The sequence below is a fragment of the Capra hircus genome, chromosome 21 (assembly GCF_001704415.2).
Source record: "Capra hircus breed San Clemente chromosome 21, ASM170441v1, whole genome shotgun sequence".
Taxonomy (NCBI): Eukaryota; Metazoa; Chordata; class Mammalia; order Artiodactyla; family Bovidae; genus Capra; species Capra hircus.
The window spans coordinates 30,088,085-30,113,535 of NC_030828.1; the positions used below are offsets into that span (position 1 = coordinate 30,088,085).

General features: G+C 52.3%; 1 protein-coding gene across 4 annotated transcripts; it reads right to left on the bottom strand.

Annotated features, from left to right (window-relative positions):
• Positions 4-25,378, bottom strand: CIB2 (calcium and integrin binding family member 2). 4 transcript variants are annotated; one of them, XM_018066400.1, is made up of 7 exons: positions 25,211-25,278; positions 24,348-24,516; positions 18,442-18,476; positions 6,820-6,931; positions 3,717-3,864; positions 1,016-1,211; positions 4-611 (listed from the first exon to the last, which is right to left on the bottom strand). In XM_018066400.1, exons 2-7 carry the CDS (start codon positions 24,366-24,368, stop codon positions 590-592), a joined length of 534 nt encoding a protein of 177 aa, XP_017921889.1. In that variant the 5' UTR covers positions 24,369-24,516; positions 25,211-25,278; the 3' UTR covers positions 4-589. The 4 variants fall into 4 exon arrangements, with proteins under 4 accessions (XP_017921889.1, XP_017921890.1, XP_005695142.1 ...); XM_018066401.1 differs by lacking the exon at positions 24,348-24,516 and adding an exon at positions 14,853-14,925 and having other exon boundaries at positions 25,211-25,275; XM_005695085.3 differs by lacking the exon at positions 24,348-24,516 and having other exon boundaries at positions 25,211-25,378.

Consider the following 25,451-nt stretch of genomic DNA (forward strand, 5'->3'; position numbering starts at 1 on the left):
AGAGAACATGAAAGTGTTTTACTACCAGGAGTTCACAAATCTGGACAGCACACACCACTGAGGATTCCATGTCGTCGGGGAGGGCGGATGGGGTGGTGGACAGGGGCCGAGTCCTTGCACCCACGGTTCCCACAGCTTCACATTGGGAAGGGCTGGGGAGAAGGAACAGACGGGCCCGGGGTGCAGCCCAGCTGTGGGCTCTAGAGAAAGATTGCATAGCTTGTTAAACCTTGTCCTCTTTTTGTTTTTCCATTTGCCCTGGGCAACCCGGGTGCCTGCCCAGCACTTGGACAAGTCAGCACCCCAGCCCAGTTAGGGGTTCCTCCTCCCCCTCCCACTGGGGCCATTTCTGATGGGAGTAGGGAAAGTGGGGGAAGAGAGGGAGGGCCTGGGGAGGGCCCACAGGGGGACTGGGAAGGGCCCTACTCCTGATATCCCCCCTTCCCTGGTTTTTTTTTTTTTTTTGCTGAAAGGGCCAAAGAAGTGTTTGTGGGTGTAAACCGCCGAGGCCACAGCTCCACTCCTGGGGAGCTTGGAGGTCACACTCATGCGGGCACCAGGCCGGATGGTTGGCTTCTGGTCACTGTCCTCAGATCCGGATGTGGAAAGTGCTGGAAAGAAGGAAAGAGCAAGAAGGGGTGAGTGGCTCTGGACCGGGTGCGTAAAGGTCCTCGCAGAAAGCCAACCAGGCCCCGCGTCCAACCCTGGACAGTCCCTCCGGGAGGACACAGAGTTCATGAATAATCCACACGGGGGAACGAAGGCCTGGAGGGCCAGCCGTGCCTGCGCGTCCAACCCCACCTGACCAAAGGGCCCCCAGGTCTTATCCTTCCCCCGAGAGCTCGGCCCTGCTGGGGACAGCGGGCTCACCAGGCACACACTGGGGGCAGCTGGGCCTGGAGCCTGACCTGCCTCCTGGGCCGCACGGGGCCTGCAGCGCCACTGCTGTTAGGGGTCTCCCGGCTGCAGCCCCCATGAGGCCCACCCGACCCAAGCCAGCCCCTTGGAGCCGCACCTGAGGAAGTCCGGGGCCTTGGCGATCATGTCCTCAAAGTCTGCGAAGCCCAGTTTGCCGTCACCGTCGAGGTCGGCCTCTTCGATGACCTTGTCACACACCAGCACCACCTCGTCCTCGTCCAGCTCCGACTTGGTGAGCCGGGCTAGCGTCAGCTGCAGGTCCTCCTTGCAAATGAAGTTGTCTGTGTTGAAGTCTGCAGGGAGGGGGTGGGGACACTCAGGCCACTCTCCTCCAAGCTGGTCACACCAGACACCTCCCCGCGCACCCTCTGGGGACACTGGATCCTGCTCTTCAGCCAACCGGGACCAAGGGGGCTCACCCACAAGGCACCTCTGGACACCACATTCAACAGACCCACATTCACCATCTGCACAAACCCCCAGCACGACGGCAAGCACACACTTAGCCTGAGACACTTGGAATGTCCAAATCTGAGGCTTCCTGGGAACATGAGACCCAGGCCAAATGGCCCTCCTAGCTCTGCCCCACAGTAGACTTCGTGTTCCCTCTAGAGCTAAAGAAACCAAGGCCCAGACAGGCCAAATGACTGAATCAAGGTCAGATGTCTGCTTGGATGGGAAGCTGGGATGCTGACCAGGGCCTGGTTGATGCTAAGACCCACATTTTCTAAACTGCACCACATTGCCTCTGGCCCCTAGCCAGACAAGGAGGCCAGGAGACTCAGAAGGCCCTCAGAAAGGCCCCATGCCTGGCTTCAAAGAGCAGGGAACGATTTGATTCTAATCCTTGGCAAAAGGCACTACCGCTGCCCACAGCCCAGCAACACGTCCAGAGGGCCGAGCCACACAGGCTCATGGAGGGAATGGGAACACCCTTCTGACTGCCTTTCAACCCAACTGTCAACTCTTTCTTCGCCCGTGCTGTTTCTTCTACGTGGACGGCACTTCCCATGTATCTGTGTAGCAGACTCCATCAAGTTTTAGCTCAAACCCCTCCTCCTGGTTGGTTGGGGGCTGGGGGCCGGGGGCGGGGGTGGGGGTGGCACTTCCTAGACATAAGGGCTCTTCTTGCCAACTGGCCAAACCCTAGCATCAGTGGTAGTGAGGAAGAGCACAATGTAAGCACTTCAGGCTCCATCTCATTTAATTTTCACCATAAGCCTTTTCAGTGGGTACAGTTAGAACCCCCACAGTACAGATGAAGAAACAGGCTTGGAAAGGACAAATGACTTGAGGTCACATCCCTGCTCAGTGCGGGACCCCAGAGCCCAAGCTCTTGTCTGGGCACCCTCCATGGCACATCCCCACACTGGCCTATGAAGGGGCCCTGGGGCAGGCACAAGATAGGATACTTCTCTGCCCTCTGGTGGTGCCTCTCTGTAGGGCTGGCAAGATGGGGAACCCTCTGCCCATTCTGTATGAGGAAACTAAGGTCAAGGGAGTGGGTGATCCTTGCTAGAGGTCAGGGCCCAGTTTTCCCCCAGCACCAAACCCCAGGTCCCCAGTTGCCTTTCTCCATTCTACACTCCCATCCAGGGAGGTTGGGCAGCCCTGGTTCTCCCTTCACCTGTCCCCATGCCTGCCTGGCTTCCCCTGTGTGCCCTGCACTTCCCCTCTCTGGCAGACAATAGCCTTTCCCAGGAGCAATGTCCTGGGGTCCAGCATTAAGGGGACGATGGGTGGAATCTGAGAGGTTTTTTCCTTGAACCTTGTGGGTGTACTTTGTGGAGAGTAGACAAGGTGGATACCATGCCTCTGCTGTGCAAATACAATGTGGGTGCAGAGATGTATGTAGACGAAAGTTCCCTGAAATAAACAGGACAACTAGAAAATGAAAAAACAGCCCAGTGGACCCCACTGCCTTGGGATCTCCTGGCTGACCAAAGATGCGGGGGACAGGAGGTTTGTCCGTGGCTCCTCTTTTCCAGGACGGGTTCCAACCCCTCCTTGGGCTTCAGAGTTCCCATCTGAGCACTGTCTGAGGGTTTGACACCAGTCCCAGTCCTCTGGAGCAGAAACCAAGGGCTTCGTGGGTGTTTGGCGCCCTCTGGTGGCCAGTAGGATAATGGGTCCTGGGCTGGGCTGGGGTGAAATGAGGTCACCCTATCTCTGGCAGCAGTTGCTGGAGTCGGGATTGGGGGGACCAAGGAGCCTACCTCTCAGGCCAGCCTCACCACCTGCAGAGGGCTCCTCTCCAGAACTCTGGCCTCTGCCAGTCTAGCTCCTCCAATTCACACCTCCAGGATGCTGAGAGAGCTTTCAAGAACACAGGGCTGCCTGGCCTCACCTGAAGCCCCATAGTAACCCCCAAACTCCTTGGCTGGCTCCTCAAAAGCCCAGCCACAATGACCTCTCCAGACTTACACTGTGCTCATCCCAGCACGGTCGTCTCCCCGTCAGCTCCCCAAGCCCGGTGCCGTGTGCTTCCCTGAGCTCTTCATAGGCTGCTCCCTGTCCCGGGTGTGCCCGCCCGCATTCTCCTGTGAACGAACTCCAGGCCCTGCTGAGAGGTCGCCACGTGTGAACTCACTGCATGCTAACTGCCCACTCTCCCTCCTCTGATCTCAGGACCCTACAGGTGTATCTCATGTACAAATTGTCCCCTCTGGCCACCGCGCTGGACAAGCACTCTTCAAAGTGTTCTTGGTGTCCCCAGGGTGGGAACCAGCAATAACCAGCTGGCCTATGGAATGCCACCGCCACACAGATTCACAGCCCCTGCTCTAGGCCCAGGTTACCGTAGATCTTGAAGGCGTAGCTGGCCTTGAGATCGCGGGGAGCCGACTCACATAGTACAGAAAACATGTCAACAAAGTCATTGAAGGTGAGGTTCCCCTCACCATCCTCAGAGAAAGCCTCCACGATCCTTTCCTTGAAGGGATTCTCCTGAAGAAAACAACCACAGCAGTCACCATGGGTGCAGGCTCACTGGGAGGACCCTGGAGTCCATCTGTTATGCCTCTGGGACCTAACCCCTCTGGGCCTCAGTTTCCCCATCTGTAAAATGGGAATAATAATCACACCTACATAATTGGGTTGCGAGAGCGTTAAATGAGTTAAAAATAAGGTGTTGGTACAAGGCCCGGCACATCATGAGAAATGCCAGGCTGGATGAGTTACAGGCTGGAATCAAGATAGGCATAAGAAACAAAAACAACCTCAGATATGCAGATGACACGCTAATGACAGAAAGCGAAGAGGAACTAAAGAGCCTCTTGATGAGAGTGAAGGAGGAGAGCGAAACGCTAAATATTAAAAAAACTAAGATCATGGCATCTGGCCCCAACACTGCATGGCAAATAGAAGGGGCAAAGGTGGAAGTAGTGACAGATTTCCTCTTCTTGGATTTCAAAATCACTGCAGATGGTGACTGCAGGCATGAAATCAGAAGACAACTGCTTCTTGGCAGGAAAGCGATGACAAAGCTAGACAGTGTGTTGAAAAGCAGAGACATTACTCTGCCAACAAAGGTCTGGATAGTCAAGGCTATGGTCTTCCCAGTTGTACGGTTGTGAGAGCTGGACCATAGTGAAGGCAGAATGCCAAAGAATTGATGCCTTTGAACTGTGGTGCTGGAGAAGACTCCTGACAGTCCCTTGGAAAGCAAGGAGATAAAAGCAGTCAATCAAGGGAGATCAATCCTGAATATTCACTGGAAGGACTGATGCTGAAGCTCCAGTATTTTGGTTGTCTGATGCAAACAGATGACTCTTTAGAAACATCCCTGATGCTGAGAAAGATTGAGGGCAGAAAGAGAAGAGGGTGTCAGAGGATGAGATGGCTGGACAGCATCACCTATGCAATGAACATGAACTTGAGCAAACTCTGGGAGATGCTGAGGGACAGGGAGGCCTGGCGCGCTGCAGTCCATGGCGTCACAATGAGTCAGATGCGACTGGGCAACTGAACAACAGCAACAAGGCCTAGCCCTAGTGAGAGCTCTACGAGTGTCACGTTCTATTGTTCAGATGAGCAGAGTGCCCACTGGAGGCATCGCCTCTCCCAGCAGGAGCAGGGATTAGTCCCATTACCCAGGGAGTACACGGAGGCTCCTGCCTTGACATGCAAGAGAAGACGATGTTCCCGAGTCCAAACTCGTACTGCTCACAGCACAAAAGGCCAGTATATCAACAGACAAGTTGCTGGGGCAAGGGCTAGCAACTTTATTCATAAAAGCACCAAACTGAGAAGATGGCAGACTCATGTCCCAGAGAACCACATTGCCTCAGTTAGAATTCAGGCTCCTTCTAAAGGGGGAGGGAGTAAAGTGAAACATTTCCTGGTTCCCATCAGCCTCTGGAGCGAGTGAAGTGAAGTCGCTCAGTGTCCAATTCTTTGCGACCCTGTGGACTGTAGCCTACCAGGCTCCTCCGACCACGGGATTTTCCAAGCAAGAGTACCGAAGTGGGTTGCCATTTCCTTCCCCAGGATCTTTCCGACCCAGGGATCAAATCCAGGTGTCCCGCATTGTAGGCTGACGCTTTACCGTCTGAGCCACTAGGGAAGTCCGGAGGGGAGGTGTTAATTTCACTCCCCCTGCAGTCATTCATAGTTGGGCCTGGTCAGGATGTTACCTGTGAGCTAAACAAAGATATTTTAGTTTAATGCTCACTACCTGGGAGGCAGGGTTCCCAGAGATGGGCCATTATGTATAATTTAAGCTTAGAGGCAACATCCCTTTAGAGATTAATTTGGAAGAGAATATAAAGGTTGTTCCCTACTACTACAGCTCTCAGCTCAGACCAAGATCATGGGAGGCAGAAGTGGGCTCCAGAGGTTGGATAACTGGGCCAGGATCAGAGAATCACTCAGATCCCAGGCCAGCAGTCACCCAACTCCCGTGAATCTTCCTAGGCCAGCCATAGGGAGGTGAGAAGTTACACCGACAACTCCCTCCTCTGATCCCAGCTCACTCAGGGCCATCTCTCCTGGAGTCCTCTACCGCAGCCGGGCCAGCACTGGGCCACTCCACTCTGTGCCCAGTCCAGCAGAGGGGGCTGAGAGACAACCCCAAGGTTCCTCCCAAGTGCCTCCTACCCTCGAATGATCCTCTGAGCCTGGGCTCAAGCCCCCGCTCTAGGCCAGCCCGGCTGCTTGTCCAGGGCTGAGCCTGTGACTTACTATCCCTCAGGACTGAGGTCACAGCCCGGATACAGGCCCCAAGTGGATACCCTGACCCCAGAGTCACACATTTGAGACCTGGAGAGGGGCTATTTGCAAAGACCCACAGCAACGTGCTCTAAAAACCAAACGCTTTTTTACTATCGAAGTACACTTTCTGTGTATTATAAGTAAGGAACTCGGGACATGAAACTCAGGTCAAGCATATAAACGGTTCGAGGACCAGCAGCATCAGCCTCATCTGGAAGCTTGTTAGAAAAACAGATCCTTGGGCCCCACCCAGACCTACTGAACCTGAACTGGGATTCTGACAAGACCTCGAGGTGATCCCTGGGCACGTTAGCAGTTTGAGAAGGGATGCTATGGATGACTGTGCTGTGAGACTACAGCCACGCAAGGAGGAGGCTGGAAGAAAGTTACCTTCAAAAGCAGACACACACAGGGTCTGCCAAGGACAGCAGCTGGGCCGCCTAACAAAGGGGTGAGCAGGTGAGTGCAGGCTAACCGCCTGCAGACCAGGGGGCAGCACTAGTCACAGCACCCTGACGCAGTCCCACACACGGGACTCATTTACTCAGAGTGCAGATGAGGAAACTGAGGCACAGTGGGGGGTTCAGCTCAGGTCTAGGTGGCTCTGCTGCCCCGCCATCCGGAGGGGCACACCCCCCAGCCCCCAGCCTCCTCCCGAGCTCTGCCTGGCAGCAGCGGCCGCTCGTGTACCCGGAGCTCCGGCATCTGGATGATGAGGCTCATGGGCACGTGGACAATGGGGCTCTTCCTGTAGTCCATCGGGACGAGGTTGGGGGCCAGCTCATAGAACCGTGCGTGGAGCCTGCAGGGGAAGCAGAGAGAAGGGGCTGGAGGGGACACAGGCCCCGGGGCCCTCAGAGGCCCAGTGCTGCCTGCCTGCACCCTACCTCCCATGCTGGAGACCCACGTTGGCCAGGAGCCTGGGGAGACCATCTCCTCTGCCCACAGGGGATGGCATCTGTGAGGAAGGCAAGTTCTGCCCGGACCCGTGCTGATATCTGGATTGGGTCCTGGCGTTCCCACCACCACTGCTGCTGCGGCCACTGGGCACCCCCACCCTCAAGGGCGTGCAGTCCCACCTTATTTTTTCCTCTTTAGACTCTCGTAAGAATCTATGTGCCAGGCATGTCACCTCTTTCATTCTCCTACGACCGTGTGGACAGGTGCACTGTGACCACAGTTTACTGCTCAGCAAACTGAAGCCTGAAGAAGTTAAGGGTGACTGGTCTACCACCACACAACCAGGAAGTCTCAGCGACTACAGCTGGAACCCAGGACTGGAAATCCAGAGCAGAAGCTCTTAACGCCCCCTCCCCACACCATTTCCACTGTTCCCCACTCCTGACCTGCTGAAGACCTGGCCCAGGTTGATATCGCCCCCAAGCTAGGCCCCAAGGGTTGCTGGGTCTCTGCAAGAGCTTCCAGAAACCCTCACATCCTGGGAAGCCCCTGAGCCTGGGCCACCCACAGCCCCTCTCCAGCTGGGAGCTGTTGGGATGGAGCCCACTGCCCTGAGCCTGGCCCTCCTCGCTGATGGGTTGGGTCCCCAGCTCCCTCCCATCCTCCCGCCTGGCTGAGTCGTCCCTGGAACACAAGCCCGCCTCCATGTTGTGTGGACCCTCAGGGTGCTGCCAGATGGGAGGATGAGTGTCAGGAGCATTGTCTGGGGGGCCATGGTAGGTAACCTGCCTAAGGTGAGGCCAGGGTTGCAGGGGCCTGGATTGAAGGGGCCCATACTTCCTGGGGCCCATCTGCCCTGCTACCCTCAAAGCCAGAGCAACCTTGGTCTTCTAAGCAGCCTGACCCAGTGACACACTCCTAGGCCCATCCTTAGCAGGCCCTTCAGCATAGCCACCCAGTTCCCCATCAGGTTCCACTCAACTCTTATTGCCCGGCTGCCCAGCCCTCTCCATCAGAGCAGATAACTGCTTGCCCAGAGCACACATGTGATGTCAGTCACTGTTCAGCAAGTGCTCACTCCGTGCCCAGCTCTGGGCTAATCCTGTATGCACCGTTCTACAGTAAGTCCCCAACACACGAACCTTCAAGTTGCGAACTTTTAGAGACACAAACGTCTGTTCCCATGTCCCATCACCTAAGTTAGTTCACGAGACTGCTGTATATTGTCACACGTGCGCATCCCCTACAAGTGGTTGTGCATTTGTGTACTTTACAGCACTGTGTAGAGTACACAAGTGCAGAATCTGTGTCAGGCTAGGTCTGCAAGAGGACGGACCTCACTAAACTCCTTGCTGTGCGACAACACTCATTCTGATACCAACGAAGGCCTGATAGAAGGCAGGCCCAAAGAAAGGATAGAGACAAAAGGAAGAAACTGAAGAACCAGAGAGATTCATGACACAAGAGCTGGCAAGGGGATTTTCTTTATTTGAGGAGGCACTGCTGGTTGCTGATTCACAGGACCCGATGTAGAACAGCACAGCAAGGTTGCGGCAGCTGTTCAGAACACAATCTGGTGCTACTGAGTCATGATTAAAAAAAAAGCTACTACTCAGACATCACTAGATTGTTTTTCAAGAGGGTAGATAGAACTGAATCAGCTAGGAACAAAGCATCTGAGCCATCAATGTCAGGGATGAGTGAAGCTGCAGTTTGCCCTCCATCTCCTATTGCTGGTGACCCTTCAGCTCTGCCATCTCCCACCTCCTCTCTCTCCTCCAGTCAGTGACTTCTTACCTGTTCGTTTGATGCCAGCCCCCTGTATGCCAGCTATTGTACCATGCTACTGTACTTTTCAAGGTGCTGTAAGATTTAAAATGTCTTATTTTCTGTATGTATTATTTGTGTGAAAAGTATTATAAAGTTATTACCATACAGTACTACATAGCCAATTATTGGCTGGGTATCTTCTTTGCTCTCACTTTTGGCATCGAGGAAAAATCGGCCCTTTTTTATACTGTCCCCAAACATGGAACTAGGGCTCTGTATCACCATTTATGTGTCTAGTTTCATCTGCTTTCGAGAGGACCATCACATTTCCCACCTGACCTAGGCATTTGGGATGTGTTGTTGGGGTGTTTCTGGGGGTTGGCTTACACCTCCACAATTATGTGGGGTGGTTGCAGCAGGAGTGTGAAGTCAGATAAGGCTGGAGCCCTGCCTAATCCTCTCATTAGCTGCATGGCCTTGGGCAAGCAGGTCAACTCCATGGAGAACAGATTTCTGAATGTGCTACCCTCCTCACGCCTGTGAGGATTAAAAAGGATGGCATTAGTAAAACCACCTTGCCTCAACAGATGGCTATTAGCACACTGCCTGCCATGTCAGGGGCTACCTGGAAAGGAGGGATTTGGGAGAAGGTCTCTGGGTACTGGTGGAGTTGAGGAGGTGTCTTCTAGGGTGCGAAGGCCATCTTCTGCCCTGGGACATGGATCTGTTCTGATTCCACGACTAAAGTGATACTGGATTTTTTTTTTTTTTTTAAGAAAATTCAAGGAGAATTTGTAAAGATGAATCCCTGTGGGAGAAACTTCGAAATTGTCACAGAACTACATTCCTATCACCCATCCTCCCAATAAAGGGCACTATTGAATTCAAGATGTATATATCAGTCCCCACCTAAGTCCCAGGAGTAGAAATGATACCTATGCTTGATATCTATGCTACTTGAACTGGTCCAGAGCATGAGGCAAAAAAGCAAAGGCCTCCCAGTTTAAGAAGTCAATAATGCTGTATGACCCTTACACATACAGATGCAATAATCTTATAAAATAACATTAGTAAATCAGGTCCAACAGCATTTGAAAGAATAATACATTGGGACCAAGGAGGATCTATTCCAGGAATGCCAGGAAGGATCAATGTTTCGAAATTTGTGTACAAATTGCATCAGTAGGCAGCAAACAAATATTTCAATCATCTTGATGGCTGCATTTATGATGAGACAACTGTATGGACACAGAAAAATATCTGAAGGGCACATGTTTACACTGATGGTCCCTGTGGGACAGGAGCAAAGTGAGAAGAGGGAGGCCAACTTTCACTTACCACTTCATATACTTGTGAATTGCTTCAATTTTTTAGAGTATTAATAAAAAGTATTTTAAGGTACATATTAATTCTCATCAATAAAGAAATTAAAATCCTTGGGACTTCCGTGCTAGTCCAGTAGGTAGGACTCAGTGCTTTTAGTGCCGAAGACCCAGGTTCAATCCCTGGTCAGGGAACCAAGATCCCACAAGCCACATGGCATAACCAAAAAAAAAAAACTTTAAAAATCCTTCAGTTCAGTTCAGTTGCTCAGTCGTGTCCAACTCTTTGTGACCCCATGACTTGAGCACACCAGGCCTCCCTGTCCATCACCAACTCCCGGAGTTCACTCAGACTCACATCCATCGAGTTGGTGATGCCATCCAGCCATCTCATCCTCTGTTGTCCCCTTCTCCTCCTGCCCCCAATCCCTCCCAGCATCAGAGTCTTTTCCAATGAGTCAACTCTTCACATCAGGTGGCCAAAGTACTGGAGTTTCAGCCTCAGCATCATTCCCTCCAAAGAAATCCCAGGGCTGATCTCTTTCAGAATGGACTGGTTGGATCTCCTCGCAGTCCAAGGGACTCAAGAGCCTTCTCCAACACCACAGTTCAAAAGCATCAATTCTTCGGCCCTCAGCTTTCTTCACAGTCCAACTCTCACATCCATACATGACCACTGGAAAAACTATAGCCTTGATTAGACGGACCTTTGTTGAAAAGTAATGTCTCTGCTTTTGGATATGCTATCTAGGTTGGTCATAACTTTCCTTCCAAGGAGTAAGCGTCTTTTAATTTCATGTCTGCAGTCACCAACTGCAGTGATTTTGGAGCCCCAAAAAATAAGGTCTGACACTGTTCCCACTGTTTCCCCATCTATTTCCCATGAACTGATGGGACCAGATGCCATGACCTTCATTTCCTGAATGCTGAACTTTAAGCCAACTTTTTCACTCTCCTTTTTCACTTTCATCAAGAGGCTTTTTAGTTCCTCTTCACTTTCTGCCATAAGCGTGGTGTCATCTGCATATCTGAGGTTATTGATATTTCTCCTGGCAATCTTGGTTCCAGCTTGCGCTTCTTCCAGCCCAGTGTTTCTCATGATGTACTCTGCACAGAAGTTAAATAAGCAGGGTGACAATATACAGCCTTGACGTACTCCTTTTCCTATTTGGAACCAGTCTGTTGTTCCATGTCCAGTTCTAACTGTTGCTTTCTGACCTGTATATAGGTTTCTCAAGAGGCAGGTCAGGTGCTCTGGTATTCCCATCTCTTGAAGAATTCTCCACAGTTTATTGTGATCCACACAGTCAAAGGCTATGGCCTAGTCAATAAAGCAGAAATAGATGTTTTTCTGGAACTCTCTTGCTTTTTCCATGATCCAGCGGATGCTGGCAATTTGATCTCTGGTTCCTCTGCCTTTTCTTAAAACCAGCTTTAACATCTGGAAGTTCATGGTTCACATATTGCTGAAGCCTGGCTTGGAGAATTTTGAGCATTGCTTTACTAGCGTGTGAGATGACTGCAATTGTGCAGTAGTTTGAGCATTCTTTGGCATTGCCTTTGGGATTGGAATGAAAACTGACCTTTTCCAGTCCTGTGGCCACTGCTGAGTTTTCCAAATTTGCTGCCATATTGAGTGTAGTACTTTCACAGCATCATCTTTCAGGATTTGAAATAGCTCAACTGGAATTCCATCACCTCCACTAGCTTTGTTCGTAGTGATGCTTTCTAAGGCCCACTTGACTTCACATTCCAGGATGTCTGGCTCTAGGTGAGTGATCACACCATCGTGATTATCTGGGTTGTGAAGATCTTTTTTGTACAGTTCTTTTGTGTATTCTTGCCACCTCTTCTTAATACCTTCTGCTTCTGTTAGGTCCATACAATTTCTGTCTTTTATCGAGCACATCTTAGCATGAAATGTTCCCTTGGTATCTCTAATTTTCTTGAAGAGATCTCTAGTCTTTCCCAGTCTGTTGTTTTCCTCTATTTCTTTGCACTGATCACTGAGGAAGGCTTTCTTATCTCTCCTTGCTATTCTTTGGAACTCTGCATTCAGATGCTTATATCTTTCCTTTTCTCCTTTGCTTTTCGCTTCTCTTCTTTTCACAGCTATTTATAAGGCCTCCTCAGACAGCCATTTTGCTTTTTTTCATTTCTTTTCCATGGGGATGGTCTTGATCCCTGTCTCCTGTACAATGCCATGAACCTCATTCCGTAGTTCATCAGGCACTCTATCTATCAGATCTAGGCCCTTAAATCTATTTCTCACTTGCACTGTATAATCATAAGGGATTTGATTTAGGTCATACCTGAATGGTCTAGTGGTTTTCCCTACTTTCTTCAATTTAAGTCTGAATTTGGCAATAAGGAGTTCATGATCTGAGCCACAGTCCGCTCCTGGTCTTGTTTTTGTTGACTGTATAGAGCTTCTTCATCTTTGGCTGCAAAGAATATAATCAATCTGATTTTGGTGTCGACCATCTGGTGACGTCCATGTGTAGAGTCTTCTCCTGTGTTGTTGGAAGAGGGTGTTTGCTATGACCAGTGCGTTCTCTTGGCAAAACTCTGTTAGCCTTTGCCCTGCTTCATTTTGTACTCCAAGGCCAAATATGCCTGTTACTCCAGGTGTTTCTTGACTTCCTACTTTTGCATTCCAGTCCGCTATAATGAAAAGGACATCTTTTTTGGGTGTTAGTTCTAAAAGGTCTTATAAGTCTTCATAGAACCATTCAACTTCAGCTTCTTCAGCATTACTGGTTGGGGCATAGACTTGGATTACTGTGATATTGAATGGTTTGCCTTAGAAACCAACAGAGATCATTCTGTCGTTTTTGAGATTGCATCCAAGTACTGCATTTCGGACTCTTTTGTTGACCATGATGGCTACTCCGTTTCTTCTAAGGGATTCCTGCCCGCAGTAGTAGATATAATGGTCATCTGAGTTAAATTCACCCATTCCAGTCCATTTTAGTTCGCTGATTCCTAGAATGTTGATGTTCGCTCTTGCCATCTCCTGTTTGACCACTTCCAATTTGCCTTGATTCACGGACCTGACATTCCAGGTTCCTATGCAATATTGCTCTTTACAGCATCCTTCATCAAACATAAACAAAAGGATACTCTCTATCTCAAATCAACACCCAACATTAAACTTAAATGACAAAGGAAACATTCCCATATAAGTGGGGTTCCTAACCATCACCACTTGGGCCTCCCTGGTGGCTCAGCAGTGAAGAATCTACCTGCAATGCAGGAGACACAGGTTCAATCCTTGGGTCAGGAAGACCTCCCGGAGAAGGAAACGGCAACCCACTCCAGTACTCTCGCCTGGGAAATCCATCACAGTAGCCTGGCGGGCTACAGTCCATGGGGTCGTGAAAGAGTCAGATGTGACTTAGCAACTAAACAGCAACACCATCACCATCATTATATAACATTTCCCCCCTGCGTGCCAGTCAATGTAATTAGTCAGGAAAATAAAATAGTGTGCTTAAACTTTAGAGAGGAGGCAAATTACTATTTGCTGGAAAACCAAGAATAGCCACTTTGAAAACGATTTGAATGAGAAAGAGCTCAATAGCTCTTCTATGCAATAGGTTTTCTATCAGTATTCACCTATTCAAAAACACTATATAAAAAAGATCTGATTCACAATACAACCCCCCAAAAAACTCAAAATAACTACACATAAAATAATATGAAGTGTGTACAAGGAAAACCATGGAACTTTACCAAAGGATGTAAAATAGTTAAGGAATTAGATAACTTTACTGATTGGAAAGACTTATTACTATAAGGATGGCCATCTTCTCTTCATTTTCTTCTTCATTTTATAAAATCAACATTTGCTTCTTCTTCATTTTATAAAATGAACATTTTCTTCTTCTTCATTTTATAAAATGAACACAGTCTTAATTGAAATCTGCAAGACATTTGAGAACTTGTCAGCCTGATTCAAAAGTCTGTTCAGAAGAATAAACGTAGGAGAGCTGTGGGGAGACCATGAAAAAAGTAATTGGGCAGATGTTTGCCCCACTGGATTTGAAAACTGTTTAAAGCTACAATAAATAAAACCGTATGGAACAGACACTGGTGTAGAAGAGGCAACCCAAATACAGTATAAATGAGATTAGTCCATGACAAACAGCGTTTGAAATTAGTGAGGAGAAGATGAATTCTTCTGGAAGTCACACATAGGTTGGTGGTCCACACTCATGACTAGCTTTCAGGTAAAATAATTGTTTAAAATTTAGTTGATAACACTTACAAATTAAACTTACATGACAAACCTTGATTCCCTGATCACACTGAGGCTTGATTTCCCCAAGGTCACAATCAGTTGGGGCTTAGGAAGAGCTTTTCTGCAGATCCTGGTCCCAAAACATTCCCAGCAGGGTACACAGGTTCATTTCGTTGCAGTGTATGTTGGCCCTGGCAGGCAGCAAAGTTTGAGACCCTTGGAATATTCAATAGATGATTTGGGGACAGAAGACAGGAAAGATGTAACAGCCAGTGTGACTGAGGAAGCAGGGAAATGCAGACTCAGGCGTGGCTGCTGAAGAGCAATTAGAAATAAAAATCAAAAGCCTGAGAAATGTCCACATCTTTGATCCAGAAATCTGTTAGAAATGTACCCTAAGGAAATAATCCCAGCGGTATGGGTTACATGTCAAGGTGTCCCAAGAATGTTCCCTACAGTGCTAATCATAACAGTGAAACTTTGCAAACCTGTATGTCCAACTAAATGAACTGAAGAGGTGGTGAGATCAATTTTTAAATCTTATCTATCTTCACAAGTCGCCTAAAAGGAAAAGAAATTTAAAGCAGATTACAGAACAACCTGATCAAAATTTCCAACAAACACATACAAAGGAGACTACTTGCACAGCATGTACCTAAAGGTCAAATATATCAAAACGTTAATAGCTGTTGTTTCTGGGCGGCAGGACTGCTGATAATCTTTTGTTCTCTCTTGACTGCTTTATTTTCTAATTTTCTACCGTCATCACATAGCACAGGAGAAATTAAAATTAAAAGTAATTAAAATACATTATGCAGAGTTTCTAAATGGTTGAGAAAATAAAACAGAAGATAAAGTAACCCATAGGCAAGCACCCCAAGTGCCAGCTGGGTCTCTGTGCTCAGGAGCACAGGTTAACTGGAGGCTGGGGGAACCACCTACGGCGAAGAATGTGGCTGAAGGTGGGGCTGCCCAGTCTGGCTTAGCATCGGGGTGGAAGAGCTGTGCCCTGGGGAGCAACTGGATCCACCCTGGAGTGGGGGTGGGGTTGTGTTATGTGAGTAGGGAGGAGTGGGGGAGGGGAGAATACCCCAATGGGTATCTGAGACTTGGTATCACTGACCCGAGGCTGCCAGAGAGCTTGGTCCCAAGCTGCAAAGAAGAACCTGCCGCTCATGTTTCCTCCTCGCCATCTGGTCACTACTCAGGGTGCAGCTCACCCAGAAACCCATCCAGGTGGGGGTGGGGATACAGCGCTGGAAGGCCCCTGAAGCCCTGGCATCAGGACCCCTGTGATCTGGTCCCCACTGTGTGGCATCCTCTGTGTCTCAGTTGTCACCTCTGTGGAGTGGGGATGAGAGTGCCCCAGCCCTGTTTTTCCACGGGCCCCAGTGGCCGAGAGGTCAAGGTGACAGCGTTGTTCAACATAACACAGGCTGCTTGGAGGGCCCTGGGCCCGGGGCCTGGCTCTGCCGCTGGCCTGGCTTGGTGTTGCTGGCCAGGGCCTCGCTCTGCGCCCTCTCTGGGCTCGGGCCCTCGGTCATCCCGCCTGGACCTGAGATGTGAACAGTGTGGAGAGGACGTGCCTGGCAGGGGTGGTCAGTCACACCGGCTTTTGCTGGGGCTCAGAGAGAAGGCTGGAGAAAAGCCAGGGGGCTGAAATTGGAATTGAGCCATCGTGGCTACACCTGGACAAGTAATCCCTCACGCTGCCCGGCCTTACCGCCCTTCCTGAGGGTGGACCAATGGGCAACAAAACTCCAAGCAGCCTGTGTTATGCTGAGCAACGCTGTCGCCCTGCCCTCCCAGCCACCGGGGCCCATGGAAAAACAGGGCCGGGGGCACTCTCATCCCCACGTCGCAGAGGTGGCAACTGAGACACAGCAGGTGCCACACAGTGGGGACCAGATCACAGGGGTCCTGATGCCAGGGCTTCACCCCTCCTCCACCCGCCTCGACCAAACTTTGCAGAAAAAGCACCAGGTCTGGTCCCCGACGAGTGCTAACACAGAAGTGAGTCCGGAAGGAACCAGAGACAGAGCAGGCAGTGGGGGACTCAGCGAGGGTGTCCAGCTACCAGAAAGGGTCCTTTCCCCACGTTGTGGATCCCAGGCCTGGGTTGAACTACAGAGGCTGGTACAGAAGGATGTAGAGCTGGGTGGGCCAGGGCTGTAGGGAGCCAGGAGACCCCCTACCCCTGCTCAGACCACCTACCTGCCTGGGATCGATCATCTGCCAAGAGATCAGGGTCCCCCCCCAAAGCCTATCAGGCTGAACCCAATTCCTGGCCTGGCCTGTGAACCACCCTCTTCCCCCGGGCAACGCTGCTACTCTCAGTGAGACCGCCGGGGATGGGGAAGGTAGAAGCAGGTCTGTGCCCTTGCCTCCACTGCTCCTAGCCTGGAATGTTCTCCCCTTGGCCAACCCTACCTATCCTTCATCCACACATTCTTCAAGTGCTTCCTGGTGCTGTGCCCAATGCCAGGCGCGAGGAGCCTGTATCCTGAATGACTTCAAGTCCAGGGGGAAATGGGACCGGAGCCATGAGCCCACACAGCCCCCCAAGAGGCTTGCAAAAGCATTTGGGGGAAGGTAGCTGGGAGCTCACAGAGCAGATGACTCTGGAGTGGGTCTTGAAGGACGTGCAGGAACACAGCGGGGCAGCCTGTGCAAAGGTCTAGGGACAAGCTTTTGTTGCCCAAACAAAAATGGTGGTGGGCCTCACAGGACAAGCAACCTGGGCCTGGCATCTACAGAGGTGGGGGGGTGAGGATGGTGGGAGCTCCCTGCAATAGAGGATTGATGTGGTGAGGCTTAAATGAGGATCTTTGCCAAGAACTGTCATAGGTAAGAGGTGTCACTGGAAGGGCTGGGGTGACCTCTGTGTTGTGACAGTTCTGAGGACCATCTGTCCAGATGGGAACCCTAACCCACACATCCCTCAAGCTACAGACAAAATTCCGTTATCAAAAAACATACTCTGGTATTCCTCCTCTCAGCCATGCTATGAGGAGAGGTATCATTACCCCCATTTTATAAAAGAATCAGAGGTTCAGCAAGGCTGCACGCTGGTCTGAGGCCAGAGCTGGGAAGTGGAGCCCAGGTTTCTGCTGATGCCAAGGGCTGCGGGCTTTGCCCCTGACCCTGTCTCTCCAAGGTGGTAGGAGTGGGTGTCCCCACTTGCCCAGGGGACAAGCTGGAAAAGCAGCCTGGGCAAAGGAAGGAACAAGGGACACCGTCTGGGCAGAATGGTCATGGCAGTGACAGACCACATCTCCCCTGGGTGGTGTAACAGGATCGAGCCCTAGCCTGCCCATCGACCTCGAGGGAAAGCGGTCCTGAGACCATGCTGGCTTTTAGTGCCACCTAACAGTCCAGGCAGGGGGGCTGGTACAGCCTCTGGGACCAGGTTTCCTGGCATTCTATGAGTCCTGCCCTCCATCTGGTCCTGGAGCTCTGAGGCTGCCAACAACCTTCATTTCTCCTGTCCAGGCCCACCCCACCCCAAAAGAAAGGGACTGTCCTGGAAAGAGACTCTCAGTGGACAGCTCAAGGGCAGTGAGGGCATCCTGCCATGCCCCTGACTTCTGGACCTCCCAGGAATGGCAGGACATCAGAGCCTGAGTGTGGGGGCTCTTAGGGATCCCTGTCTAATGACAGGGACCTCCTAGTCGGATAGGTTTCAGGGGGGCAGTGAAATAGCGAGCAGCCTGGAGTCAGAGGCCAGGTCTTCAGTCCCTGGCTGGACGACTTTAGCCAAGCTGCTCAGCCCCATCTGTAAAGTGAGGATAAAAGGATTCTCCTGTTACAAGGGCACAGTGAGGATTAAATGAAAATGTTTCTGAAACTGCCCACCATGGAGCCTGGCACGCACTCGGTAGACGTTCCATTCCTGGCAGAAGGATATGGGCCAGTTCCTGAGTTCATACAGCAGCCCACATTAGGCTGCTGATGGAGGTGGAAAAGCTTATCCCCAGCTTGGGCGGACCCTGCACACCCCTCTCCCCGCAACCCCCTACCCCCAGGGTGGCCGGCCCCACCCTTGCCCCCAGAGGGGTGAACAAGAGCCACACTTACTTGAGGATGTCCTTCTTATTGAAGAAGGTGCAGTCCTGTGGAAGGAAAACACACATACAGTCGGCTGTATGGGCCCCGGGCTCCTTCCTTCCTCGCTCAGAGCCGCACAGGCACAGCCATCAGCCCTGCTGCCCCGGCCCATTGAGGGGAGCAGTCTAGTGGGGCCACAAACCGCCTCCTGAAGCTTCTGACCTGAGCCAGGGAGCTGAGTGTCCAGCGTTGCGGGGCTGGGAGGCACACATGGGGGGAGGGCATTTGAGGGGGGCCGATGGAGGGTTCCAAGGTGGATGCCATTGATTTGAGGGGCTGGGGGATACCCTGCGGGAGAGAGGAGTGGCTGGAAGACACTCAGGAGACAAAACAGGAGTGAGGACCGACAGGCGTCACACTGCCCAGCTGCAGGGGCAACATCCACGCGGCAGCCCCTGAGGATGGTGTCTCGAGGAGCAGTGGGTGGTGTGTGTCCTGAGTGGCCGCAGGCAGCGGACCCCTGCTCAGAGGCTGAGAGTTCCAGGCACACAGACTGGGGAAGCCCCAGCATCTAACTGCATCTGTAGCCACAGGAACAGATGAGGCTAGAGAAGGCAGTGGAGAGGTTGGCGTGTGGGGGAGGAGGATGGTGGGCAGGGAGGAGCTGGCAGCATCTGGATGGAGGCTGGGTTGGAGGCTTCCCCAAGTAGGCATGGGGTCCCCCAGGTAGGCATGACTCAGGGTGGGGGCAGGACTCAGTCCAGAGGTCACCCAGATTTTAAACTCTTCTTGAGGGTCCTGCCTTTGTCTGGATAACCTGACCCTCACAGTCATGCCTCTGTCCACAGCTCAGCCTGCCTGGTGATGACGGCTACTATGCCAGGCCTGGTGGGAGGTATGTAGGGGAAAAGGACCCAGCACTTCGTAAAATACCCAGCCATGAAGGGCTTTTGTGCTTATCCCCTGCCGTCTGGCTCCTCTGCCTTGGCCTGTTGTTGGAACATAAGGGAGCCCAGAGCAGGCGGGGCCTCCTGGGTAAGCTGACTACAGCTGGCTCTGACAAGGGGCTAACGGCCACAGCCCAGGCGTGCAGACAGCTGGGCTTGCACTGGGTGGGACCTGGAGCCCCGGGCCCTGGGGCAACTATACAGCACGTTGAGGAGGACCCGAGGAAGCAGGCCCACAGGAGCACATCTAGGGTTTCCAGTGGGCGCCTGAAGGCGAGCCAAAAAGGGAGGCTTGGTGGTGATTTCCCCCACTAGTCTGTCCTCTACTTGCTGTTCTGCGGGTGTTACACTAAGGACCCTCATGCTGCCTGGCCCTTCTGAGAAACACAGGAGCTTCTGCTGGGGAGGTAAGGCTTTGCTTTCAGCGATGGCTCCTCTGTAGCGTCTAGAAGAGGCCCAGGCTGGGGAAGCAGTGTCCTCTCCGCACCCCACGTGGGCAGAGAATTCCCTGCCCCACAGGCCTAAGACTCAGACAGGATGGAAACCACGTGGGCTGACATTTCAGGAGACCCCAGAAACCTGAAGCAGGCAGCAAAGGCCGCCCAGCTGGTCTTCCAAGTACAGACTTCTCTCAGCCCCACGGCTGCTTCTTTGGCCTGACGCTGCCCAGCGAGAAGGGTCAGGGCGCTTCCAGTCAGCACAGTGGGGATGTCAGGGATGAATGTGGAAGAGGCCGGGTTCTGCTCTCTCTTCCCCTGCCTATCCTCTTCCTCTCCCCTCCCCTCTCTTTTCTCCTCTCTCCAATCTCCTGGGTTGGAAAGGAAGTATCTGGGTCTTGATGTGTGAGTTTTATTGGCAACAGATGGGAAAGCTTCTCACATGACCCTAGTCCCTTATTGCAACTACTTCCCTCTGTCCAAATCAATGGTCCTCAAGATGTGGTTCCTGGACCAGCAACATCACCATCACCTGGGGACTTGGTGGAAATTTAGATTCTTGGGCTTCTCTCCAGACCTACAATCAGCAACTTTGGGAGGGTGGGACCCAGAAATCTGCATTTAGAAAAGTTTCTTCTCATGATGCTGATGCTTGCTAAAGTGTGAGGGCCTCTGCTCTAGAGCAGAATCACTTGGGGACTGCTTAACTCCCTGCATCCTCTCCCATCACCACCAACAGACCCCAGATCAATTATGACAGAATCCCTGAGGGTGGATCCAGGCACCAGCAGTTTGCAAAGTCATCAGGTGACTGCAACATGCACCTGGGAACCATACCACAACCAGTCCGTGATTATCACAGGCTGGTCAGTAGGCACTCTGAATATCCAGTTTTGTTTCGTTCTCATCACTAGCATACATGGGGCGGGGAGTGAGGCATTACCTTCCCATTTTGTAGATGGGAAAACTGAGGTTCAGCAAAGTTGAAGAGCTTGCCCTAAGTCACACACACACACCAAGGGCTGGGCTGGAATTCAGGCATATGTGCTTCTTGACCACTGACTGCTGACAGGAAACAGAACCGCAGGCCACCCAGGCCAGTCCCACACCCACCACTCCATCTCCTGCTTCCGCTGTGTATTCCCATATGATACACGGTGCGTGCGCAATACAGACTGGGGGGATGAATGACCAGACTTTTCCACATAAACCTTCCTTCCACAGCAGTTACATTAGCAATTCACTGGCTGGGGAATATCTCACTGAAGGCATCGGCCCTGCCTCATCTAACCTTTCTCCTCATTCTGAAGAACATTTAGACACAGCCATTTCTAGGTTTTTAACATTACCAATAAAGCTGCCCTGAACCTGCTCACTGAACGATGTTTTGCTCTTTCGTCTGTTGACTTATTTCCCTGGAACACATCCCAGGGAGGCAGCTCACGGAGGAGGAACCCAGCAGGTGCCTTAAAAGCTTCTCAGGGCTCTGAGCAGTCTGGCAGTGGAAAAGGGTTAATAGTCAGATTCAACTTCTCATCTTGCTTTGGATCCTTAGGCAAATCAGTCTCCTTTTGGAACCTCAGTGTCTGCATCTGTAAAACGGGATACTGCCTCTCTGAAAAGGGCAGTGAGAGAAGCAAATAAGCTAAATTGCAGAATACAGGCCACAGTTTATGGGGCTTCCCTCCCCATTTTGGACACTCCATCCAGTGACCCGTGTCCCAAAGGCATCCCTTCAGAGCCCGCAGCTCTGTGTCTGCTCTCATCCTGAAGACAAAACAAAAGCCCTGCCCAGCTCCATCTGCTCAGCTATGCAGGGAGTCAGCGCCACAGGTCTACAGGAACTCTTCCTTATACTCCACTGAGAACAAATGTCACTGCTTGGCCCCTGCCCTTCCACAGGGATAGGTCTTCAGGGAAGAGTTCCAGCTCAGGTTAGGGTCACAAAGCGTAGGAGTGAGGGATGAAGGGGCCTAATTCAGACAAGGTGAGCCCTCAGGACTCGCAGCAGAAGACAGGGCAGGCTGGGCTTTCATAGTAGAAGTGCAAATGGTACAGCAGTTAAGGCTGGAGTTCCTCCTCCAAGCCTCTATTCACGCTGCTCTCCCAATCTGGACTGCCTTCTCCACCTTGCCCAGCTTACCCAAATCCTTTCCATGTTCCAAAGCTCAACTCAGGAGAACTTTGCCTGCTGGTCTACCTGTGCCAGTGGTCCGAAGCCAAGCCACAGCCAGTCCCAGCTGGAGTGGGCTCTCCAAAGGGCTCGGCCAATGCAAGCCTGGGCACCGCCCAGCCGACCACCACACAGCTCAGCTGATCCCCACAAGAACTCTTGACACAAGCACAGCAGATAGTATCATTCCCGTTTGAGAGCTGCAGACACCAAGACCCAGAAGAGGACAGTGGCTTACTAAAGTGTACAGAACTATAGCCCCTCCTGACTTCAAGCCAGGACTTCAGAATCGCTGGAGTTCCTTCCCTTCCTTAGAGCTATGCTTTAACAAGTATTCATCCAAACATCCTCATTCAAAGTTCTCCACTGCCTTTTCTGTACCTGAGCGGGGGACACACAGGAAATGGGATGGAGAGTAAACACTGATAACTGGGTATAAACCATTCTGTGGCCACAAGAAGGACTGGGATGAAGGCATCAGGGAGCCTGTCTCAGAACGGTGAGGCCTGGCATGGACAGAAAGATGGGTCAGACTGGGATGCTGAAGAAGTGAGGGGAGGGCACCAGGAGAACAAGGCCAGAGGTGAAGCCATGCTTGGCTAGAAGCCCTTCAGTGTGCCTGGAACTTGGGGTGCTAGGGGAGGGTGAAGAATGACTCCGGAGGCTGGCTGACCCCAGACTAGGCCGGGGTGAGCTCTGCTCTGCACTCTGCTTAGGCTATTATCCCAAGACACTGCGGAATTCCAGGGGGAAGAGAGGGTCACGCCCATGTTTTAGAAAGATCCAGCACATCCTTGACCCTGCACTTCTGCTCCAGGCATGCACAACCGAGAGATGGACAGCTCCCTAGGGCCTCCCACAGCAGTAGAGGGTTGGATAATATGTGTACAGCGCAACTCTAGGCCCAGGAATTCTTTTTTAAAGGAAAACTTGCTTTACAATGGGGATGCATGCTGTGTCTGCTGAAAGAAAATGAGAAGGAGGGAAGGGAATGGAATGAGAAACTGAGGGATTGTGTTAGCAGCGTGTGGATGGAAATTACATCCTGAAACTGAGAGGCCTGGCCCCTTTCCGGCTGTGGAGATGGAGGAGGGGGTTCCCAGGTGAGCCCCCAAAGAGGCTGAGTCACAGGACTTGTTCTTGACTGAAAACATGGGCCATAGCAGAGCAGTGTCAGACTAGCTGGAGGAGCAGTGGAGGGTCCTGGGGAAGGCAGTGGGCCCTTGGCAGTTTGAGGGGTCAGTGGGAGGGGGTTGGATCTGGAAGGCGGAGAGGTGGTCTAGGGAAACACCTGAACTTTGGGGACGAGGACTGGGGGAGAGGGCAGGAAACGCTGGGGATCCGTTGGGGGAGGGGGTGGCTGTTACTCGGGGTCACCCTCAGCGGCCCTGGCTGGCCCTGGCCGGCTGGAGAGTCTCAGAGAGGGAGACGTGGGGCTCTCCGGTTTCACAGCTCTCACTTTTCCCACCGAGCTCAGCCTCTGGCAAAGGATCAGAACCCAGCACTCGGCCTGACTCTGAAGGGAAACTCAACGCCAGGCTGGACTGAGTGGGAATCCAGGTTCCCCACCTCCATGAGGGGACTCTCTTGAGCGTGGCTACCTGCTTGCTTGGCCCCACCTGCAGGTCTTTACCCAAGCGGTCTTCTCGGTCTGGAAGTCCTCTTCCGGGACCCTGATGACCAAAATGCCACTGATCTTTCAAGGGTCTGTGCAAGTGCTGTCTTATTTCCAGATCTACCATTCAAAGCAAAGCTCCCCTTCCCTCCAGGTCTCCCATTGACCCCTAGAGCCCTCCCCTTGAGCACACTCACCGCCTGCCTCTCTGGAGGTAACAGTCTGTTTCTGCAGTCAGCGAGGGCCTTAAGGACAAAGAGTACACACAGCCCCCAGCCTCAACAAAAGGATTGAGCCTTGAATTCACAAGTCAAATTCTTGTGTGAACTTTCACTGCACAGGGTACTGAATGGCTCCTCAGCCTTTGTTTACTCTCCTGTAAAACAGGGCTAATAATCCTGCTCTCGGTGATGATCAAATGACTTGATGCATAGAGAGCATTCATTATAGCGCTGGGCACACGGAAGGCACTCCACCGACGTGGCGCCCCCCACTCCTTCTCAGGGCCTCACGTGGAACTGAGAAAGTACTGTTATTGACAACCAGCGCTTCCAGGAGCAAAAGGGGTGCCCACATCAGAGGACCCACACTTCAAGCTTGATTCTGAAATGTTCACAAAGGCAAGGGGCAGCCATGGAGACCCTACGGGTGTTCATCTCCCCCAGTCATGCTTCACATAGGCCACAATACTGTCTAGGCCCCTCTGCCTGGCAGAGCCTGGAAAGAAGCATCAGAGTTGGGCCTGGGAGGATAAGCGAGATCACCTGAAGCCTGAGGAGCAGCATCCCAGAGAATGTGCAAAAAGGAGCAGGAAAGAGCCCAGTGTGTCAAGGGAAGGAGGATGGCTCTGCGGTGGCTGCAGTGCGCAGGGCAGGAAAAGAGCCTCAGCAGGCTGGCCAGGGCTCTGGGCAAGTCAGGAGTTTGGGCTCCATCCTGCAACCACAGAAAAGTTTGCACATGGGTGGGAGGGCACTGGGATATGATCTAGACAGCTCCCTAACTCTGGAAGCAGAGGGACCTAGGAGGGGTGGTTGTTGGGGCCTAAGGGAGCTCGGAGAGGTGACCATATAAGGCTGGCACCTGGCTTGACTTCTTGTGCCAGTTACTTTCATGCGGGGGGCAGAGGGAAAGATCCCAATGGGTAACAAGACATCCCCAACCCAGAATCGTATTTGGGGACTGACGCGCTTCACTTCCCACCCAGCTCATTTCTGCTGTACAGACTCACTCTCCTCGGCGGCTTCCCGGGTTTTGAGGGCTGGGACAGTCCTCCCTCCAGCTTAAGTTTAAGGATTCCATCTCAGCGCCAATGTGGGCTCTGGGATGAGTGGTCGGGAAGGGGTTTGGGTCCAGACTGGGGCCAAAAGCAAGAAGTTTGAATGAGAGAGAGGAAAGGGGAGCAGAAAGACACGCCTGCGAGAATCTTCTAACTGGAAAGCTCTCATTCCTCGGGTGGGGAAACTGAGGCTTGGAGAAGTCACCGGCCCAAGGTCACGCGTCGAGCTGAAGGCAGAAGCAAGGTTTGAACCTGGTGAACCGGCTTTCGGGAGGCCTCGGCAAGCGACGGGAAAAAGAAGGGAGGGAGACGAAGGGCGCCGCTTCGGGATCCGGGGGCGGCCAGACTCACCTGGTAGTTGTCCAGCTGCTCTTCCGTGAAGATGGTCTGCTTGTTCCCCATGGTGGCCGCGGCGCCGTCGCTTGCCCGCCCGGGCTCCGCCTCCCATCCGCGGCCGCCGGAGCCCCGCGCCCGCGGCCCTCGCCAGCCCCGCGGCGGGCAGCTTCCGACGGCCGCCGGACCCACCGCCCCGCCCCGCCGCGCCGCGCCGCGCCGCGCCCCGCAGCCCACCGAAGGGGGCGGGGCGGGGGCC